The sequence below is a fragment of the Epinephelus lanceolatus genome, chromosome 11 (genome assembly GCF_041903045.1).
Source record: "Epinephelus lanceolatus isolate andai-2023 chromosome 11, ASM4190304v1, whole genome shotgun sequence".
NCBI lineage: Eukaryota > Metazoa > Chordata > Actinopteri > Perciformes > Serranidae > Epinephelus > Epinephelus lanceolatus.
Genome location: NC_135744.1, coordinates 42,202,396 through 42,219,767, shown reverse-complemented (window position 1 = coordinate 42,219,767; position 17,372 = coordinate 42,202,396). Strand labels below are relative to the sequence as shown.

Below are 17,372 nucleotides of genomic sequence, written 5' to 3'. Positions count from 1 at the left end.
GCTGGTGTAATGCTTACCATGGCTAACTGGACCTTAACAAAGTCTAGTTGAGACTGATGGGAATGTCGTTAGTTTTGCATGTATTTAGTCATCATAGCATAGTAGAGGACAAAGTGAAAATCTTGGCCTTCTGATGGTGCAAGATGAAGCGTCAGGAGATCATTTAAAGTTATTAAAATTAATCCTGAGGGACACGTGAATCGTGATGGAAAACTAGGCATATTTAATTGTTGTTGAGACAGTTCACTTAAAGCCACTAATGTCAATCTGATGGTGGTGCTGGAGGAAAGGTCAGGGGATCACTAAAGTCATTAGAATTCATAATTTGGGATCCATTAATATCTGTACAGAATTGGCAACCTATCAAGTAGTGTCTTCTTCTGAAAAGTTAAAGACAATGAAGAGGTCAAGCTCAAAGTAAGCAGTCCCTTTAGCTATAAATTAGCCCTTTAACGTGGAAAAGCAGAAGAAGAAAAAATTTAACACACTGTGACTGTAACACAAGTTAAAGTCTCTATTTAATGCAACACAAAAATACGTATCTTCATTTAGGTCTGTGTAGACTTTGTCTCCAATCTCAGCCAACTATTGGTTTCCAACTATAAATTAATCACAATGCCAAATTCATAAGGTATTAACTCATGTCATGTCAAACTTGTTCTTACAACACGTTTCATGTGAGACCATTAAACCCTGATGTCACATGTGGGGTTGTGTTACCTCTGCATGATTTACAGCTGTGGAAAGAACTCCAGACTGTAAATCAAGGTGATCCATTTTCCCATTGTAACACACATACTGTCTCTAATTTATGTCAGTTCACTCCTTATGGCTTATTCCTGCCAAACCAATGATACTGCTATGCTGTATTAATAGTTGAATGTTATATTAAAAAGGACAGAAAATGTTGAGTCAGAAAACTTGGAGGAAACAAATTAAGTGCTGTGAATAACTGGAGGTCCAAAACTAAAAGTAATCAGGATCTGTTTCCACTTATGTTTTAAAGGGGATCTTCAAATGAGACAGCATTACTAGGCTGGACGGAGGATGCCAACAAATCTTGCAAATGTGCTGACTGACAGACACTCAGCAGATTCAGTGTTTCCTCGTGAAAATGAGCTGGGCGGCTAAGCTGTGCCGTCTCCTGAATGATGATTTGCAGGGTCAGAACACGCAGCCAGCATACCTCCCCTGTTATTCCAGCTAACATGCCTCCTTTGCATTCTGCCAGCAGCTGTTTAGTGTGTCAGCTGGACAGGGTGTACCGAGATGTTGTGGGGATATCTCAGGACTCTGTCTGTGTCTGACACCTGAGTGAGGACACATTCGAGTGCAAGTGTCTCCAAGCATTATCATAGCTGTGGTCATGTTACCGTCAGAGTTCTCAAAATTCTCTAAAAAACAATTTATTTTTATCCTCAGTAATTCAGCTTCTGTTTTCACAGAGGCATGGAGGGGCTCAGGCCCTGGCAGCATGCAGGAAATGAGACATTGAAGAGGCTGGAATAACATAATCACCCACTTTTAGTGTATTTATAAGTAAGAATCTCACTATACTCTGTAGATTCTACATTCTTATCTGCAGGTCTTTGGACTGTGAGGAAAAGTCATTCAGAAAAACCTAAATAATTGACAACCATAATAAATATGTCTTATGATTACATCCAAATAATGCCCTAGGGGTAATTTTCCAATGCAATTGTTGTGCACAGGCATCAAAAATAAAGCACGCTCCATTTATAGGCGATGTCTCAGCAGAAAGTAATGGAAAGGTGAAAAGCCTATAATTCAATTTTCCTCTGTACTAATGGCAAGAATCAAGCAGCCAAGCTTTTGAATTAGCATGAGTGGACACATGTCAAATAAAAGGCCAAAATTGAAAAGATACATATTTAAGGTCACTGAAGATCGAAACTCTCTCTGTAAACAGGTCATTAAGTGCGCACCTCCCCTCCCTAACTATGGTTAATGTCTGTTTCCAAAGCATAAAATTAGATTTCTGTCCTGCACCGATCCTTAAAATCCTTTTTTAACTTCCACGTGAATCCATTACAGTGTTTGACCTTTACAAACACTGTCATTTACAAGATTTGTTCCATTACATTTGGGCATCTGACTCCTTCAAGCCTTTTTAAGCGAGTTAGAACGTTTAAGTTATGATGTAGGACAAACCTGAAAGTAGATTTCAGTAATCCAATTTTCCATGTTTGAGAAGGCATCACAATTGCCAAAATTAAAATGGAAACTTCTCTGACAGTTTAAATCATAACATGCTCTAAAGCAAAACTGTGTGGTGCTTCAAATGAAATCAACTGTGAAATGAAGATTCACTGAAACAGATTCACTGTGCTACGTCAACAGCAATATAAATATTAAAAGTGGACTATGTGTTTACCATATTTAAGACCTTGGCATGTTAGCAGGCACAAAATACTCAATTTTGTTCCTTTATGTCTTTAAAAAGAGAATATTCCTACATGGCTAATTAAAATCAATATTCTGCTAATATTCCTGTTTACACGCAGCCATGCATACTTCAATTAATGTGCCCTAACATGTCATTCATCGCTTCAAAGTATGGAAAAGTAGAACGGCTGGAGCTGCTTGTCATTTTGCGTCTTTGCATCAAAATACATTTTCTTCAAAGATGTGCAAACACATCCTCCCTCTCTGGTTCCTTCAACCACCTTCTTGAAAAAGTCGGTGATGTAATATTTGCGTATACCAAAAAGCTGTTGATATCCAAGTGTTTCATCATGTTTTAAAGTAGGTGTGTTTCTCCTTCCAACCTGAAACGTGGGATTTTCTTTTGGGCATGGATCTCCACCACAGCCTTGCAAACAATGTATCCATGGCAATGCACGGAGCTGATTGTACACAGACAAGATGCCATGTGTGCAAAGAATGCTGTCATAACTGGAATGATATCGGCATATCCCACATGTCTTAATTAAAAAATGCTAAATACTGACAGAGGCCTGTTTGGTAGTATCTAGACGGAACATGCTAATTACATGACCTGCATCAAACTCAGAGTATTATTATGTTAAGAATAGTGGGAATATTAGCGTGCATGTAAATGTAGCCACTGCCCAATTAGCATTTAAAGTACAGCTGAGGCTGATGGGAATATCATTAGCTTTGCAATCTAATTTCATGGCAATTCATGTTGTATTTGTTGAGCTATTTAGTCAGAACCACAAATTCAAACCTCAAGCTGGCACTAGAGGAAACTTTATGGGATCACCAGATTCATTTGAATTCATCCTCCGGGCATTATGAATGTGTGTACAAAGTTTTATGGCAATCCATCCAATATTTGGTGAGATATTTTAGTCTATAAGACAGTGGACCAACCGATTGACCGTCAGATTGATGTTGCAATTCACAGAGCGGCGCTGCTAACATGGCTAATAAAAAAGATATCAAATCCATTATGCATGTTTCTTAAATTGCACATGAGCCTCTGAGTTGTGGCTCTTCACAGCATCTCATCTAGTTTGAGTTTAATAAGCTGCACTCATTCTACTGAGAGGCTTGTTAAGATCTGCTGGTGCAATTTCACCACAAAATCCCAGTAAATGTTTGTTTCGAGATGAAAATCTGACTCAAGGCAAAGTGCACAAGGTTTAAATGATCTCTGTGTTATGACATTTAAGTGTTTCATATTTGTATCCGCATTACATTCTGCATTGTTGTGCAATTCATCCCAGCTGACCAACCACGGAGAAAGCAGAGGGCATATAGGGACTGGAGCTTGAGTAGGTGTTTCTCCTCAGGCACTGCGGTTGCATGTTGGCTGGAATTCCCTCTTCTCTACAGATTACAGCTTTGTAAAAGCACACATTTTCTTCCAGCGGGTTACCCCCAGTAGATGCTCATTATATGCAAAGAGCGGGGCAACACTGCTTGGATTAGCCCTAATCTGAGAAATACAACTGGATTCAGCCCACATGCTAAAAAAACATGACAGAAGGAAATCTACAGCAGCGATACACAGACAGGGCCTGTGGCTACTGGAGTCTTGTATGAAAGAATACACTTTAATATTTCACTGCGGCGCAGTAAAAGCACTGCTAACACTCCACCTACACATGCTTTGCATATACTGAAAAAAAACCATCATCCAAGGACGATTATTACAGGAGACAGATGAATACAACACACTCGGTTTCAAAAGGTAATGCCGTAATACTGCAGAGGATACTGGGATACGGAATCACATGAAAAATACACAGACAAAAGGAGTGAAGTGGAAAATTTGATAACTTCATGTGCAAAGTAGTTTCAATTAACACATAACATCAAAATTCTTCATTTTAGTGCATGAAATTAATTTGTTTTATGAATTAACATGAATTATTAAACACAACTCATAACCTTTTCACAAGTCATTAACTCTAATCATCTGTTCTGGTGCTCAGTCTTGTAAAATAACACCACACAAATTGTATCAAATATGAATAATACTCTAATAAGGTTTGGATAGTTTCTTGTTTCAGGTCAGTTTAAAACACTGAGGCACTTGCAGTGATTTTGTTCCTTTACATTCAACAGCTGACGCTCATAAAACTTTTCCAAACCCCTGAAAGCAGCCCCTCTAAATTATTCACCGACCCAATAGCACCTTTGGTTTTCTTCCACGTTATTCTATTTAGTTTACAGCTTGTTGTCCTTGGATAATCACAGGTAACATTTAGTGAATAACAGTAGAGTTTTCAGAGGCAGTCTCCCTGAAGGACGTTGTGTAAGACTGCAACAAACTGCTGCAGCATCACTGTAGCTTGTCAGTAGTGATCACCGTCGCTCCGTTACAGCGCTGACATGTACGCACATTCTGATGCACAGAATGAAAGACTAACTGCACATCTCCAGTGGCTTGCCCTCAAACCTATTCTGTACTATTCCGCCATTTTACAGCATTATGACCAGCCGGGGCTGAGCGACTCAGCTTGAGAAAAACAAGAAATAAGATCCTTTCTTACAGTGGCTATAAGCCTGTTTGGGCATATATAGGTAGCATTTTGCACTTGACTGACAGCGATGTCTTCAGTCAAATGATATCTAAAAGCCTCTATTGTAGTTGTGGCCATTTCTTTAGCATCAGTACTCCCTTGCTCAAAGAAAGCTAATGCATTTATGCTGCATGATGACCCATGAGTGTTGTGTCACCCCGAAGCAATACCCCCTGAAAGCTCTTATTAAACTAAGGGTCAAACCATGTATTCATGTCAGTGAAAGTATTGTTTAGTAAACGTCATTGCCTGCAAGTGAAATGACGCTTTAGTTGGATAAAAATTATTCTTCAGACATTCTGAAAGCTTTTATGTTTTTGTTATGCTCCCCGATGAGAACACCATGACAAATCTGAGGATGAGTACTTGTCAACTTAGGGCAGGTCATCCAAACTGACAGGACTCTGGCTGCAGTAGCAGTAACTCAGATATTTTTATCAGTGCATCGTGATAAAAGGACACGCTTTTGGGTAAGTGTCTCTTTCAGTTCAAGGGCTCCCAAATTCAAGAGGATCCATTTAAAGCTTTCAAATGAAACACAAACATACAAGATGTCTGGTTGTAACAGAGTTGGTGAATATGTTTTTCATGCTGAGCAAGATCTGATAATTGAGGTTACACAGTGTTTTTTCCTCTGATTATCAGTGACATCACTGACCGAGATGCTACTGTATGAAAAATAACTAAAGGGATTCAATAATAATTTACTGTGTGTTTACACATTTATTACTCTGGCCAAAGAGTGTGGATTAAGATAGAGACTATCATGCAGAATTCCCTCCCTCGGGCCAAACAATTTGACAACCTTGTCTCTCGTGCTCATGCATCATTCATGACTTGTCGGTTTAAATGAGTTCTCAGTGTCATGATGGATCCAAGGTTGTTATGTATTGTTTGGTTATGCTCCAATATGTTTGTTTTACTACAGTAACTACAGCGAAAACCGTGTAAAGCATTGCCAAATTGACATTTACCTTTTGATATTACAATAATTTAAAAAGCTGTAATGATTCAATTAGTGAAAACACTCTGATTAACTTGTTTATTCTTCCAGAAACGGCTCAGCTTCTGAAACGATGGCTCTGTATGAGTTGTTGCATTCATGAATACAAACATTTAGCCTTCACAATATGATGCAAGACATGGTGCTTTTGCTTTGCACAGCTCTTGTGTATGTACAGTAAATATGAAGCTACCACCAGCAGTTGTTCAGCTTGGATTAGCACAAAGACAGGAGAGGAAGTTTACACAATCCACCTATCAGCACCTCTAAACTGCACTAATTATTAACATGTTAAGTTTTAGCTGGTTGCTAGGCAACCTCACAGAGACAAACAAGACACCAGGAAGTCATTGCGCCCAGCCAAAAAAATAGTCCTTGATATCACAATGTGTTAATTTTGCATTCTGGTCTCAAAACATGTTAATTAGTGATCAACAGGAAGGCAATAAAAAATACAGAAAAACAAGGAAGGAAATATTAAAAAGTCTTCATTATACTGGTTAAATCATTAAAGGTATTACAGGTATGGACCCACCTATATACTGGCAGGAACCAATCGGAGTCCAACACATGACCCATATAATGGTGTGACAGGCTGTTCCAATTCTCTACGAGCAACTGACACAAGATTTTGATCTTTGTACATACAGAGCAACCAGTCATCTCTCTATTGTTAATGTTAGTTAGCTAACTTTAGAGGTGCTGGTAGGTGTTGTCTGTAGCTTCATATTTAACATACAGACATGAGACTGGTATGTTTTATCCATCTCAGGGAATATGTATATTTCACAAAATGCCTGTTTTACTCCTTTAAAGGTTCTGTGTATGAGAATTTGAACATTAATAAAGCAGCAAACAGCTACTCCCTATGTTAAGATACAGTGCTGTAATGGCGTCCTGTGTGGAGAATAAAGTCACACTCACTCTCTGTGTGATGTAATACATGATTCTTTGTTCTTTGTTATGGCAGCTGTGCCGGCTGCCCGTGCCTGTTAGTGAATATGAGTCCCTCCCTTCATGTCCAACTCGCTACCTCTGCACTGCGCTCATACCGCAGTTATCGCTGATAATGTCATCCCGATCTACGGTGGTGAGACAGCATGGCTGTGGAAGCATAACACACACCCTCCGGTTCCCCCTGTGTTAACACTCTTAGCTCGGTCAGCACTGCTGCTGTTGTTAGCACTGTTAGTGTTAGTAAGCAATTTCCTCTATCTGTGTCATGTGGGTTTTGCTGTTGCCCCGCCCCTTCAGGAGGTCCTGCAGCTGCGTCCATTCATTCCAATGGGAGAAGTCAATGTGACTTGTGTTGCCTAAATATTGGACCCATTTTTGACAAGCCACACATCTCTGGGCGTGTCTCTGTCTCAGCAACACACTCTGGTGCGATCCGGCAACAGCTGATATGATCTTCTCCTGGGTTGATATTAGATATTAAGCTAGCAGATAAAAAAAAAGCAGCAAAATACGGAGCAAACATTTCACTTGTACTATATATGGTGATGTACTGTTTTTTCTGAATCCGCTTTCATCCATCTACATGTTTACAACACTTCAAAACGAGGTGGGGGGATGTGGGAGAGAGACGAACGCGCCCACTTATGAGACCGAAAGTTTCCATTTCATAGTGGCGCAGCTTGTAATCTTTTATTACAAGGCATCTTTGCTGCCGTCATTTCGGTTCAGCCACCTCCATGTTTGCTTGTGACATCACAGGTGAGAGCCACGTGCAGACAATCCTAGACCAGACTCTGATTGTTGCATAGAAATCCTTTGAATAATGTACTGAATACTACACGATTAGAGCTTATAATCCAGTACAAACAATATGAACATGACTTTCACACCAGGCGAAGGTTTACAGTGCAGGTGTGTGCTGCTGCTCCTCTATCTCCTGCTTCCACTGTTTCATATGCAAATAACAAAGCAGAGTTTTAGCTCATACCATAAGAGTTATATGCATACTTTTTTACATCAAAATTTGCATTCCTGCACTGCACAAAATAAAATGTCCTTATTTGGACACAGCTTATGAGTCAATGTATTCACCACGGTCTCAATAATGCAAAAGAATAAGAAGTAGAAGAAGAAGAGGGGGAGGAGGAGGAGGAGGAAATCTGGCTCCATAAACTGGTCTATGCTGCATTAGTAGGATTGTCCATTGCCTACACAGTGAAGTGCTCTAACATTAGCCTCTGTCTGAGCGGCATCACACTGGTTGAGTCACAGCAGAGGGAGGATAGGTGGCTATAATAAACGCTCTCATAAGAAACACACTGTCACATTGACATTTGATCAAATCAGAAGTTCGTTTCCGGAAAAATTCTGGTCTGAGCAGATTCATGCAGCTGCCACTTTAGACAGGAGAGGGGAAGTCTTTAAAAATACACGATGAGGCTTTTTTCAGTTGTTTTTGTTGCTGCTGTTGTTGTTGTTTACATGGCATAGATTGGCAACTTCTTCTGTAACTAAATATGTGCTCAGATATTGAACAAGCATTTTAACTCATGTAGGGTGGATTTATGTAATATTAACTTATACGTTGAGTAAATGATCTGGAAACAAAGTTTTGAGATGATGTGTCCTCACTGTCTGCCCTGTCACCATATCCAAAAACTACTGTATAATCCCACATGCACTTGGTTGAACTCCTCTCTGAGTGTCCAGCCGGACCAGCGTCTCTGTCTCCGCTGCCTCTTCCTGCCCTGACCTCAGTCTTTAATGGATACAACCTTCCCATTCCTGCATTTATGCACACAGTCTGACCTGGCCCGGGGCAAGGTGTCACATCAATACATCCTGCAGCTTCACTCCAGCCAGCCACAAATTGGTGAGATAATAAACACAATGGCACAGTGAGGTTCTCTTTGTCGGAATCAATTCAATCAAGTTGCAATGGCTGGGAATAGTTTGCCGCGATGTGTCATTGGCTGTTTACGGGTTTGTTTGTTTTGTTTTTTTTAACTTTCATAGCTGCTATGCAAGCACCAAAATGAAGATTCAGCGTCTCTGGCCAGGGAAGTTGGAGAACAGCCATATATTAGTAGAGAGGGACTGAGAAAGAGAAAATGAAAGCTTGGTGAGGATTGATTTTTCCATACTGGAGAACAAACTGGAGCCACACACACACTCACAACTGCTGGACTATCCTTCCACCTATTGATCCACGCTGCCAATAACACAGTCATTTGCCATCAGGGATTTGTAACAATCATTATATACTGACCCAGCTGGAGGACGGCGGTGTTGTCCTGCTTTATCCCATTCAGGATCCATACGACAAACACAACAAATGAGCTCTGAGCATAAAGTCACTCCTCTCATTTATATACCTGATTATTATATTCATTCCCTTCATACAAAAGCGAAGGTTTCACAGACAATCCCATAGATTGCGACAAATAAGCAGATTTAAAATCGCCGTCATCTTAACACTTGCTAATCTTATCAAAATTAACGATGGGCGCTGTGGGAAAGCACAGCGATGACTAACCTGGCATTCTTGCCAGAACAGAAATGTGTCAAATCATAATCATCACATTCATTTGCTATATCAACACCTGCCAGGCAAGCAAAGCATTATGCAATCCAGACTACTAAAATAAGAATCATGGAGTTTGGTGCATTTTCAAGTAATGTCTTAGTCACAAGCTGGGCTGGCTGGGCCGCATAATGAGCTGCTCACTGGACTTTTTCAACTGGGAAGCATTTAGCTTAGCTTGCACCAGCTTAGCTCACTGAAATTAATCCTCCTGATTATCTTGTTTTTCTTCTTATCCATTAGGAAGAAAACTTTAAGCCTCTTTCAGATACAATGGATTCAGGTTTACTCAAAAGAATCTTAAATTGGTGCACGATCCAAAATACACAGTAATTCAACAGGCCTCTATTTTCCATGTTTAACCCTACAGGGCTCCACATGTGGCAGGTATGCATCTTTTAACTTGCTGGAAGATGAGATGACAATAAATCTAAGAGTGTTGCATTAGAGGCATTATTCGGTAGAATGAATGCACGGGACCAAAGACAACCCGACTGGTGGAAAAACAGCTCATTGACATTGTCATAAGAAATGTTTCTGCTGTGTGAGTAATGTGACATAACGGCTTGCTTTTGGCCTCCTTGTAATAAAAAACAGTCCCGAGCAGGAGAGTTTGTGCTTTACACCTGATCCTGACAAGCCAAGCATGTAATATTCATCTCTTCACTGCTGAAGTGCCCTTGAGCTAAGCACTGACCCCACAGCCGCCCCACTGTAATCACTCAGCAGCCAGCAGTGCAAGGCTGTGGTCGAACTGCGTCAAGGTGTGAGTGTGTAACACTGAGTCTCCCTGCAACTTCTCCCCAAGGCTAGTGCTTCCTCCCTGCTACGCTCACCGACGACTCCATCGCCTCAACAGCATTTTCCATTTTTCTCACAGCCAAGCCCAATATGTACGAGGTACAATTGTGTTCAATTTTCCTTTCTTTTTTGGCCCTTTTCTCACTTCATTAGGTTACACAGCCGTCTCTACGGCAGCTGACAGAGTTTGGAGAGCTGCAGCTGATCCTTAAGCGTGAAGTGTGAAGTGCAGTTGGTGGGAAGAAGGATAACAAATTAATTCTCCAGGCAGAGCTTGGTGCCCTACATGGCAGAGGAGTGACTGGTAGACCAATTATGAAGCCATCTCACACTCCACAGTCCTTCCTATCAAATCCATCATGTTTGTGGAGATGACTACATGGATTACAGCATGTTACAGTTGATACAGTAGGCTATTTATACATCACAGGTGTAGAAAGACAAATTTACACCTCTGTGCTGCTGGTATGACTGAATGTGATATTTTAAATCATCATATAGCCTGATCTGGACCAACACACATGGATCAATGAGTAACAGCTTAAAGATGGCAATTAGTCTGCATTATATTTGTCATTTTGTGGGAAAATGGTGATTAGAAAGGCAAATAATCAACAAATAATCAACAAAAGCTTAATTATCAAGGTGCAGAGGTGAGGCTTGCTTAGGGGACATTTTTGTTTTCATTTGACGGTGGAGAGACAAAAACATTTAAGGGGAAAGACAAGATTAATTGCAACAACTGTCATGACACAAGCATTTAAACCAGCAGCCACCACCACAACACACTTTGTAACTGGCACCTAAATCACCTAAAGCCTCTATCTAATGTCACAGCCAGATACAACAACTGGGACAGCAGTGTTTGTTTTACCCGCTTTCAAGTACAGTCATCTAAGTGCTGCTCATCAGCGCCTCTGGAATTACTGAATTACTCAGTTTACAGAATCACTGTGTTTGTCCAATTACAGGCCATCATGCTCCATCATCCAGCTGGTGACTTTTTGGATGGCATGACTGAGGAGTTTGTGTATTAGTCCAGACACTTGGCAGGTGTCTGTGTGTTCCAGGCGTCAGCCCCATCCATTTTACCCAAACACCAATTTCAGCTCCTAAACATCTGTGTAATTTTCGTATTGGCCTGCCAATGACACAATTACAGGACAACATTTCACATACTGTGTGTGTGTTTGTGTGCTTGTTAGATTGGAGTCTGCATCATTACTTCGGGCTGCAATTTGGAAAAGAAAATAATTGCACCATAGTTTTAACAATAAAAAAAAAAAAAACAATAAAAAAAATCATGATTTTTTCCTGCTGTTCTTATGCAGAGAAAAACAAGTACTCACATGCGTGTGTGACAGAGAAGCTGTTGGACGACTCCAGGTTGTCAACATTGTAATTGAGGTGGAAGGGTTTCTCTGTCACATTCTGGTTGGTGTTATAGAGCTGGACAGCAAACCTGAAGGCGCTGTGCTCCTGCACTGTAGAGCGCATAAACAGTCCACCTACAGGAAAGAAAATGTCACATGTAACAGAGCACAGGCACTTTTTACTCCCCTCATCAGGATAGGACTTATTTTCAGAGTGCGGGCAGTGCCGTACAGTTACGCATTATTGGACACATGATTGATCAGTCAATTTTAAGAAAGGCTGCCAAGAAACAAATGTGTTAGCACTCACTAAACAATGCGCTGCAGATACTGAAATACTGAAACGTTCACACCATTTGGATCAACTCTATTTTTACCAAACCGCCTACGGAGCCGCGCAGGATCCCACAACCTTCTGGCTTTATGAGAAGTGAACTTGGTGATGAATTATTCAAATAACATCATCAGTGCGACTCACAGAGACGTGTCCTATTTAGACTATGTGAACAAAGACATGTATGTGTAGTCAGGGTATCCTATTGAACTTACCAATGTTGATTTGGTTTGGAAACCCTGCCAGCGAGTCCCCCCAGAAATACAAGAAAACAAGGACAGTCGCTGATGTGCGATGCCACATTTTTCTCCGAGAAGTGGAATCAACTCCTGGTCTGGATGTGACAGAGGCAAAGCAGGGAGAACCATGTACACGGGCTGGTACGCAAAGAAATCCACAAGATGCGGCGTCTCTCTCTCTCTCTCTCTCTCTCTCTCTCTCTCTCTCTCTCTCTCTCACTCACTGTGTGCACCCACGTTGAATGTGTGCCAGCGCAACTGCAGCGCCAGCCCTCTGCTGCTGGAAAGCCAGTGTTTTATCTCAAAGATGGTGGTGGTGGCGGAGGAGAGCAAAAGCGGATCTCCTTACTGTGGATAAGGACCACTGAAATGGGCCAGAGAGAGAGAGAGAGAGAGAGAGAGAGAGAGAGAGAGAGAGAGAGAGAGAGAGAGGGAAGGACAGAGAGATGAGGGAGGGAAGGGGGGCGTTTATCAAACTTGGTCTGACGTTGAATTATAATAAGAGCAGCCTCCCGTCTTCCTCCTCACGTCACTGCAGAGTTGGTGTGCGAGGCGGTGTAGAGCCTCTGCTGGGTTTGGTGTGTGTGTGGTGCAAAGGCAAAGCAGCACACACCAGTTTCTACAGTCAGTATGGACCAATAGTAGGATGCTGACTTGTGAGTGTGTGCATGTAATGTGTGTATACAGACCATATCTATCTATCTATCTATCTATCTATCTATCTATCTATCTATCTATTCATCCTTTTTGTCTAATGCATCTTGTCTCCCTGCCTGCTGTGATCAGATGTGTAGCCGCACTCATGCAGCAGTGGTCCTGCACACTAGCAGCATAATCTTAGGCTGTCCTGTCCCCTGCAGGTGTTTGAGAGCAGGGACCATACATGTGGGAGCTAATGCACTGATTTATCACTGTTTAGTCACTGGTTGCCGAGCGGCCTCACTAATGCTATATATTAGAATCCTAATTGACTCACTGTCTTGCACTCACCTGGGAACTATCATGCTGCAGTGGTGTGTTTGTCTCTGGCAATATTCAACAGTGGCATTAAGGACTTTTTCTCTGCTGTTAACTTCCCAAATGTATGTATTTACTTCACTGAGATATAGGCACAAGTTATTTTTCCACTGACATAGGTGAAAACATTTTGCAGCACACAATGTGCAGTTAAATGACAAATGGAGCAGAGGCCAGTTTCAGTGCAGAGCATTTTATTTTTAACTGTTTGCATTGTAAAACTAATTCAGGCACTGTGTCCTATTGTCAGCATGGGTGGATTATGAGGGAACAGAACCCTGGGCACAGATATGCAAAAGGCCCCACCACCTCTCCTACACAGGAAACAGACACACAGACTTTGTGGTGGTTTTTGTGTCTCCTTGTTGTGGTTATTTTGCCTTTTTTGTGGTTATTTTATTTCTTTGCATCTCTTTGTAGTCATTTTCAGTCTCTTCCTGGTCGGCAAGTGTTCACTGAAAGCCCTTTTTAAATAGGAATTGTGCAAATTTGCAGGAAAGCCCAATCAGTCTTTTTTCAGCATTGGCAGTATAAAAACAAAATCGGGGAGTGCAGCAAAATGCCACCTACCTACTTTTGTTTATACAGAATGCGCCTTTTTCGGGACAATGGGGGGCGTGAGCAGGTAACAAAACGCGGCTGGTCGGTCCTTCAGCGATTCTCTTGTAAGTCGGCCCGTTCTTCACCGTCCCCGTCATCTGACGGTTAATGGCCTCTTCGTTTACGAGGACAAGGAGGGCGCGCAATTCCTTGTCTCCCCAGTTGCTCATCTTTACAGTGTCTGTCAGGTTTGTGTTTCCCTCTTGCTACTAGCTGCTCACTAATTCCTGCTATCAGCTGTTTCCTGTTTATCCACCGCCAGTGGGTCGCACGTGCGGTGCCATCAACAGCTCCTCCCACAAGTCATCAACAGCCCCTCCCATTGCAGAAGGCCACCTCCTTCTTTTTAAACCAATAAGGTTCCGCCAATATGACTACCCTATGAGGCGGAAAATTGGGCACCTCGGATCAACTCGCCAATCCAGCTCTGTGTGTCTAAACGCTCGCAACTTGCCGGCAAAACGGCCCAACATTCGCTGAAAATCTGGCAGTGTAAAAGGAGCATTGTAAAAGTGACATTGTCCAGGCGAAGGCCGGGGAGGCCTCCTGACACTTTACGCCCTTTTCAGTAATTCATCGATGGTTGTCAGTCTAAACAAAGTAAGCATTAGCAAGAAGGACCCTGACTCACAAAATACAAAACATTATGAGATGCCTGAGGTGATCATCACTTTTATTTTTATTTATCACAGAATTAGTTGTTTGTCTCTAAAACTGAATAAATCTGGAGACAGACAGTGGAGAGTCTACAAGGGAGGGATCAGCACAGACATCTGTTTGAGCGTGTAGAGACTTAAACTGTTTGTGATTGAACATGGTCCATCCAATTATTACGCCATCAACATGACAGGGAAGCTATGCTCCGCCTGGCAATCAGACCCGCATGAGAGGAATGGGAATCATGGACAACATCACTGCACCAGCAGCACAGCATAATGAGTTGATTGCCAGGTAATCTGCAGCCTGAAAACTTGATGATGTCAGCAAATCTTAAACTCCAGTGATGAAGAGGCGAATACAGTTATACTAACGCAGTTGTGCCTGATTCGGTGTAAACTCCACAAACTAATGCTATCTTTTTTCTTTACTGCTTCTAATTTAACACACTGCAACTCTGCTTACTTGTGTCTGAATGAATAGTCTGTAATGTGTGCAGCCTGCGCTAAATGCAGCATTTACATTTACCACACCATCACAGTAAGTTTACAGCTGATTGTCAGTATTTGACAGTTCATAGTGCTTTTCAATGATACTGTGGTATATCAGTTAAAGCACTCTCTGTACTCCACGCTGCAGTACTGTAAAGGAATGTGATTTAAATAGTTATTGAAGTCTGTTTCTTAAGGACGACCACTCTTCTGCCTGAAGTTCATTCTCTTTAATCATTTATCTGTTTCAAGACATTAAAGTTAAAGCCCTTTACTGAGTGCAGTATTGCTTACTCACTGTGGGCGACTCTTACATTCCATTAGATTAACTGAGCAATACAATATCAATTATGCTCACAAAGTGTGATTTGTTGGGACAGGGGTGTATGTGTGTATTATATATATACACAATATATGTGTGCTGGAGCGGTAGAAATCATTACAGCTTCCTATTTAGACTGCTGCAAAACCAGCACAGCAGAACAGCTACAGAGCCCGTGCTTATTGATCTGGATGTGATTTAATGCTTGGCATACAGCTCTAATCTTTCACAGGACACAGCGAGTAAAACAACTGCTCTATAATTAAGTTCAATCTCATGAACGAAAACAATGTCTGGATGCTATGACCTTTTCACAGACATACACCACTGTTAGTATGTCGTTTGTAGATATGAGTTTCCTGCCACTTGAAGAATGATCCAATTAGTTTCAGTTCACTTCAACATAGATTCTGATTGTTTAAATTAAATTCTTGCAAAGCACAAGAGGTGCTGTTGTATAAACACCTAGTAAGTACAAAAGGAAAGCAGGAAGTGCAGCCTGGAATGAATTAAAATTAAATTCTTCAGGCTATTGAACCAGTTATGAGACTGTGTCCTCATGTCTTCAAGGGTTTACCCAGACTCTAGGACCCTACACCCCACTCAGGACCTGTACAGGTTCGGGTCCATATTTTATTATGGGTTCGGGACGGTGCCTGGGTCGGTTTTTCATTATGTCAAATGAAGCACTGATTATAATAGCATCGCATAAGTGCCATGTGTGTAACTCGCATGATGTTTAGGCTGACTTAGGATCAGATTACTAGAGCGAAAATAAAATGGAAAAACCGCTGAGTAGCAGCACCAGCGAGTTGGAGGGGGAGCAGTGGAAAGATGGATGGTGAGTCTGGAAAATTAAGGAGTTACAGCAGCTCACATCACAGGAAAAACGACAAAATAAGTTACAACAGAATAAAATAAAAACATTATTAATTATTATATATGCAGTAAAATGGGTAGGAATAGTTTGCTGTATCTGACATGATAAACCGTTACCGGGTTTGTCTGGTTCTTGTACATGCACCAGGTAGGGTCTGTAATATCTTGGGCAAACAACGGCTCAATGGCAAAAATGATCAAGTCCAATTGGATCTTGGAATAAATTTCCCAGGTCCATTAACTTTTAGAGGGTTTGAGGTTCAGGGTTCTGGGTTCTGGCTGTGGCCCTCAGTTTGCATGTTCTCCTTGTGTCAGCGGGGGTTTTCTTCAGCTTCCTTTAAGAGTCCAAATACATGCAGGTTAAGCTGACTGGTGACTGAGTCGCCCATAGGTGTGAATGTGAGCGTGAATGTCTGTCTCTATGCGTCAGCTTTAATAATCTGGCAACCTGTCCAAGGCACCCCAACCCTTACCCACTGTCAGCTGGGATAGGCTCCATCCTCCTCCGCAACCCTCAAAAAGGATAAGCAGTCACAGTCACTGACAGATTAATAAAACCCTGATACAAATACAAAACTGTTGTCCTCTACATATCAAGAGCACCTTTAAGAATCATGCAGCAGATTAAAGCTCCAGTAGGCAACATTGTTTTGGTATAACTGAGTAAAAATTTTATAATATCCTCTAAGCATAATGTAAATCAAGTGGTCTGAGACAAACAATAGGTTACTGCACCTCACCATGGCTCTGTGTTCAGCCTCTAAAGAATCAGTATCGTGCCGATGTGCATCAACCAATCAAAGGTCAGCTCAGACCACTGCGTTCCTATTGGCTGTTCTACTGCATATGCGTGTTCCCGTGCCGCCGGCAGAAGGGGAGAGCAAGTGGCAATGGCGAACAGTGCACCAGGTAAAATAGCTATTCCAGCATTGGCTACAACTGCCTACACGGCTAAACAATCCAAAAAACAGGAAGACAGAACTCGGTTCCCCGGAGCCCCGGAGGGAGGGGAATGGTGAGGTGGGGCCGGGCCCGACCAGAGGGCGCGAGGAGTGGAGCCAAGGGCTCTCCACGGAGAGGGAGAGCCGAGCCTCGGAGGT

At 41.8% G+C, this 17,372-nt stretch overlaps 1 protein-coding gene across 7 annotated transcripts in view; it reads right to left on the bottom strand.

The window, feature by feature from the left end:
• Positions 1-12,696, bottom strand: part of gria3a (glutamate receptor, ionotropic, AMPA 3a) — a 96,924-nt gene extending 84,228 nt beyond the window's left edge. For 2 of the 7 annotated variants that reach the window (XR_013492365.1, XR_013492366.1), the window contains exons 1-2: positions 12,283-12,696; positions 11,710-11,868 (exon numbers count right to left, since the gene is read on the bottom strand). Coding sequence is in view for 5 of the 7 variants with exons in the window: in XM_033647593.2 (XP_033503484.1) it covers positions 11,710-11,868; positions 12,283-12,370 (247 nt within the window). In the remaining 2 variants the exon portion in view is untranslated. The remainder of the gene's footprint in view (positions 1-11,709; positions 11,869-12,282) is intronic. The other 5 variants (XM_033647584.2, XM_033647601.2, XM_033647593.2 and 2 more) reach the window with 4 other exon arrangements.
• Positions 12,697-17,372: the final 4,676 nt, after the last annotated feature.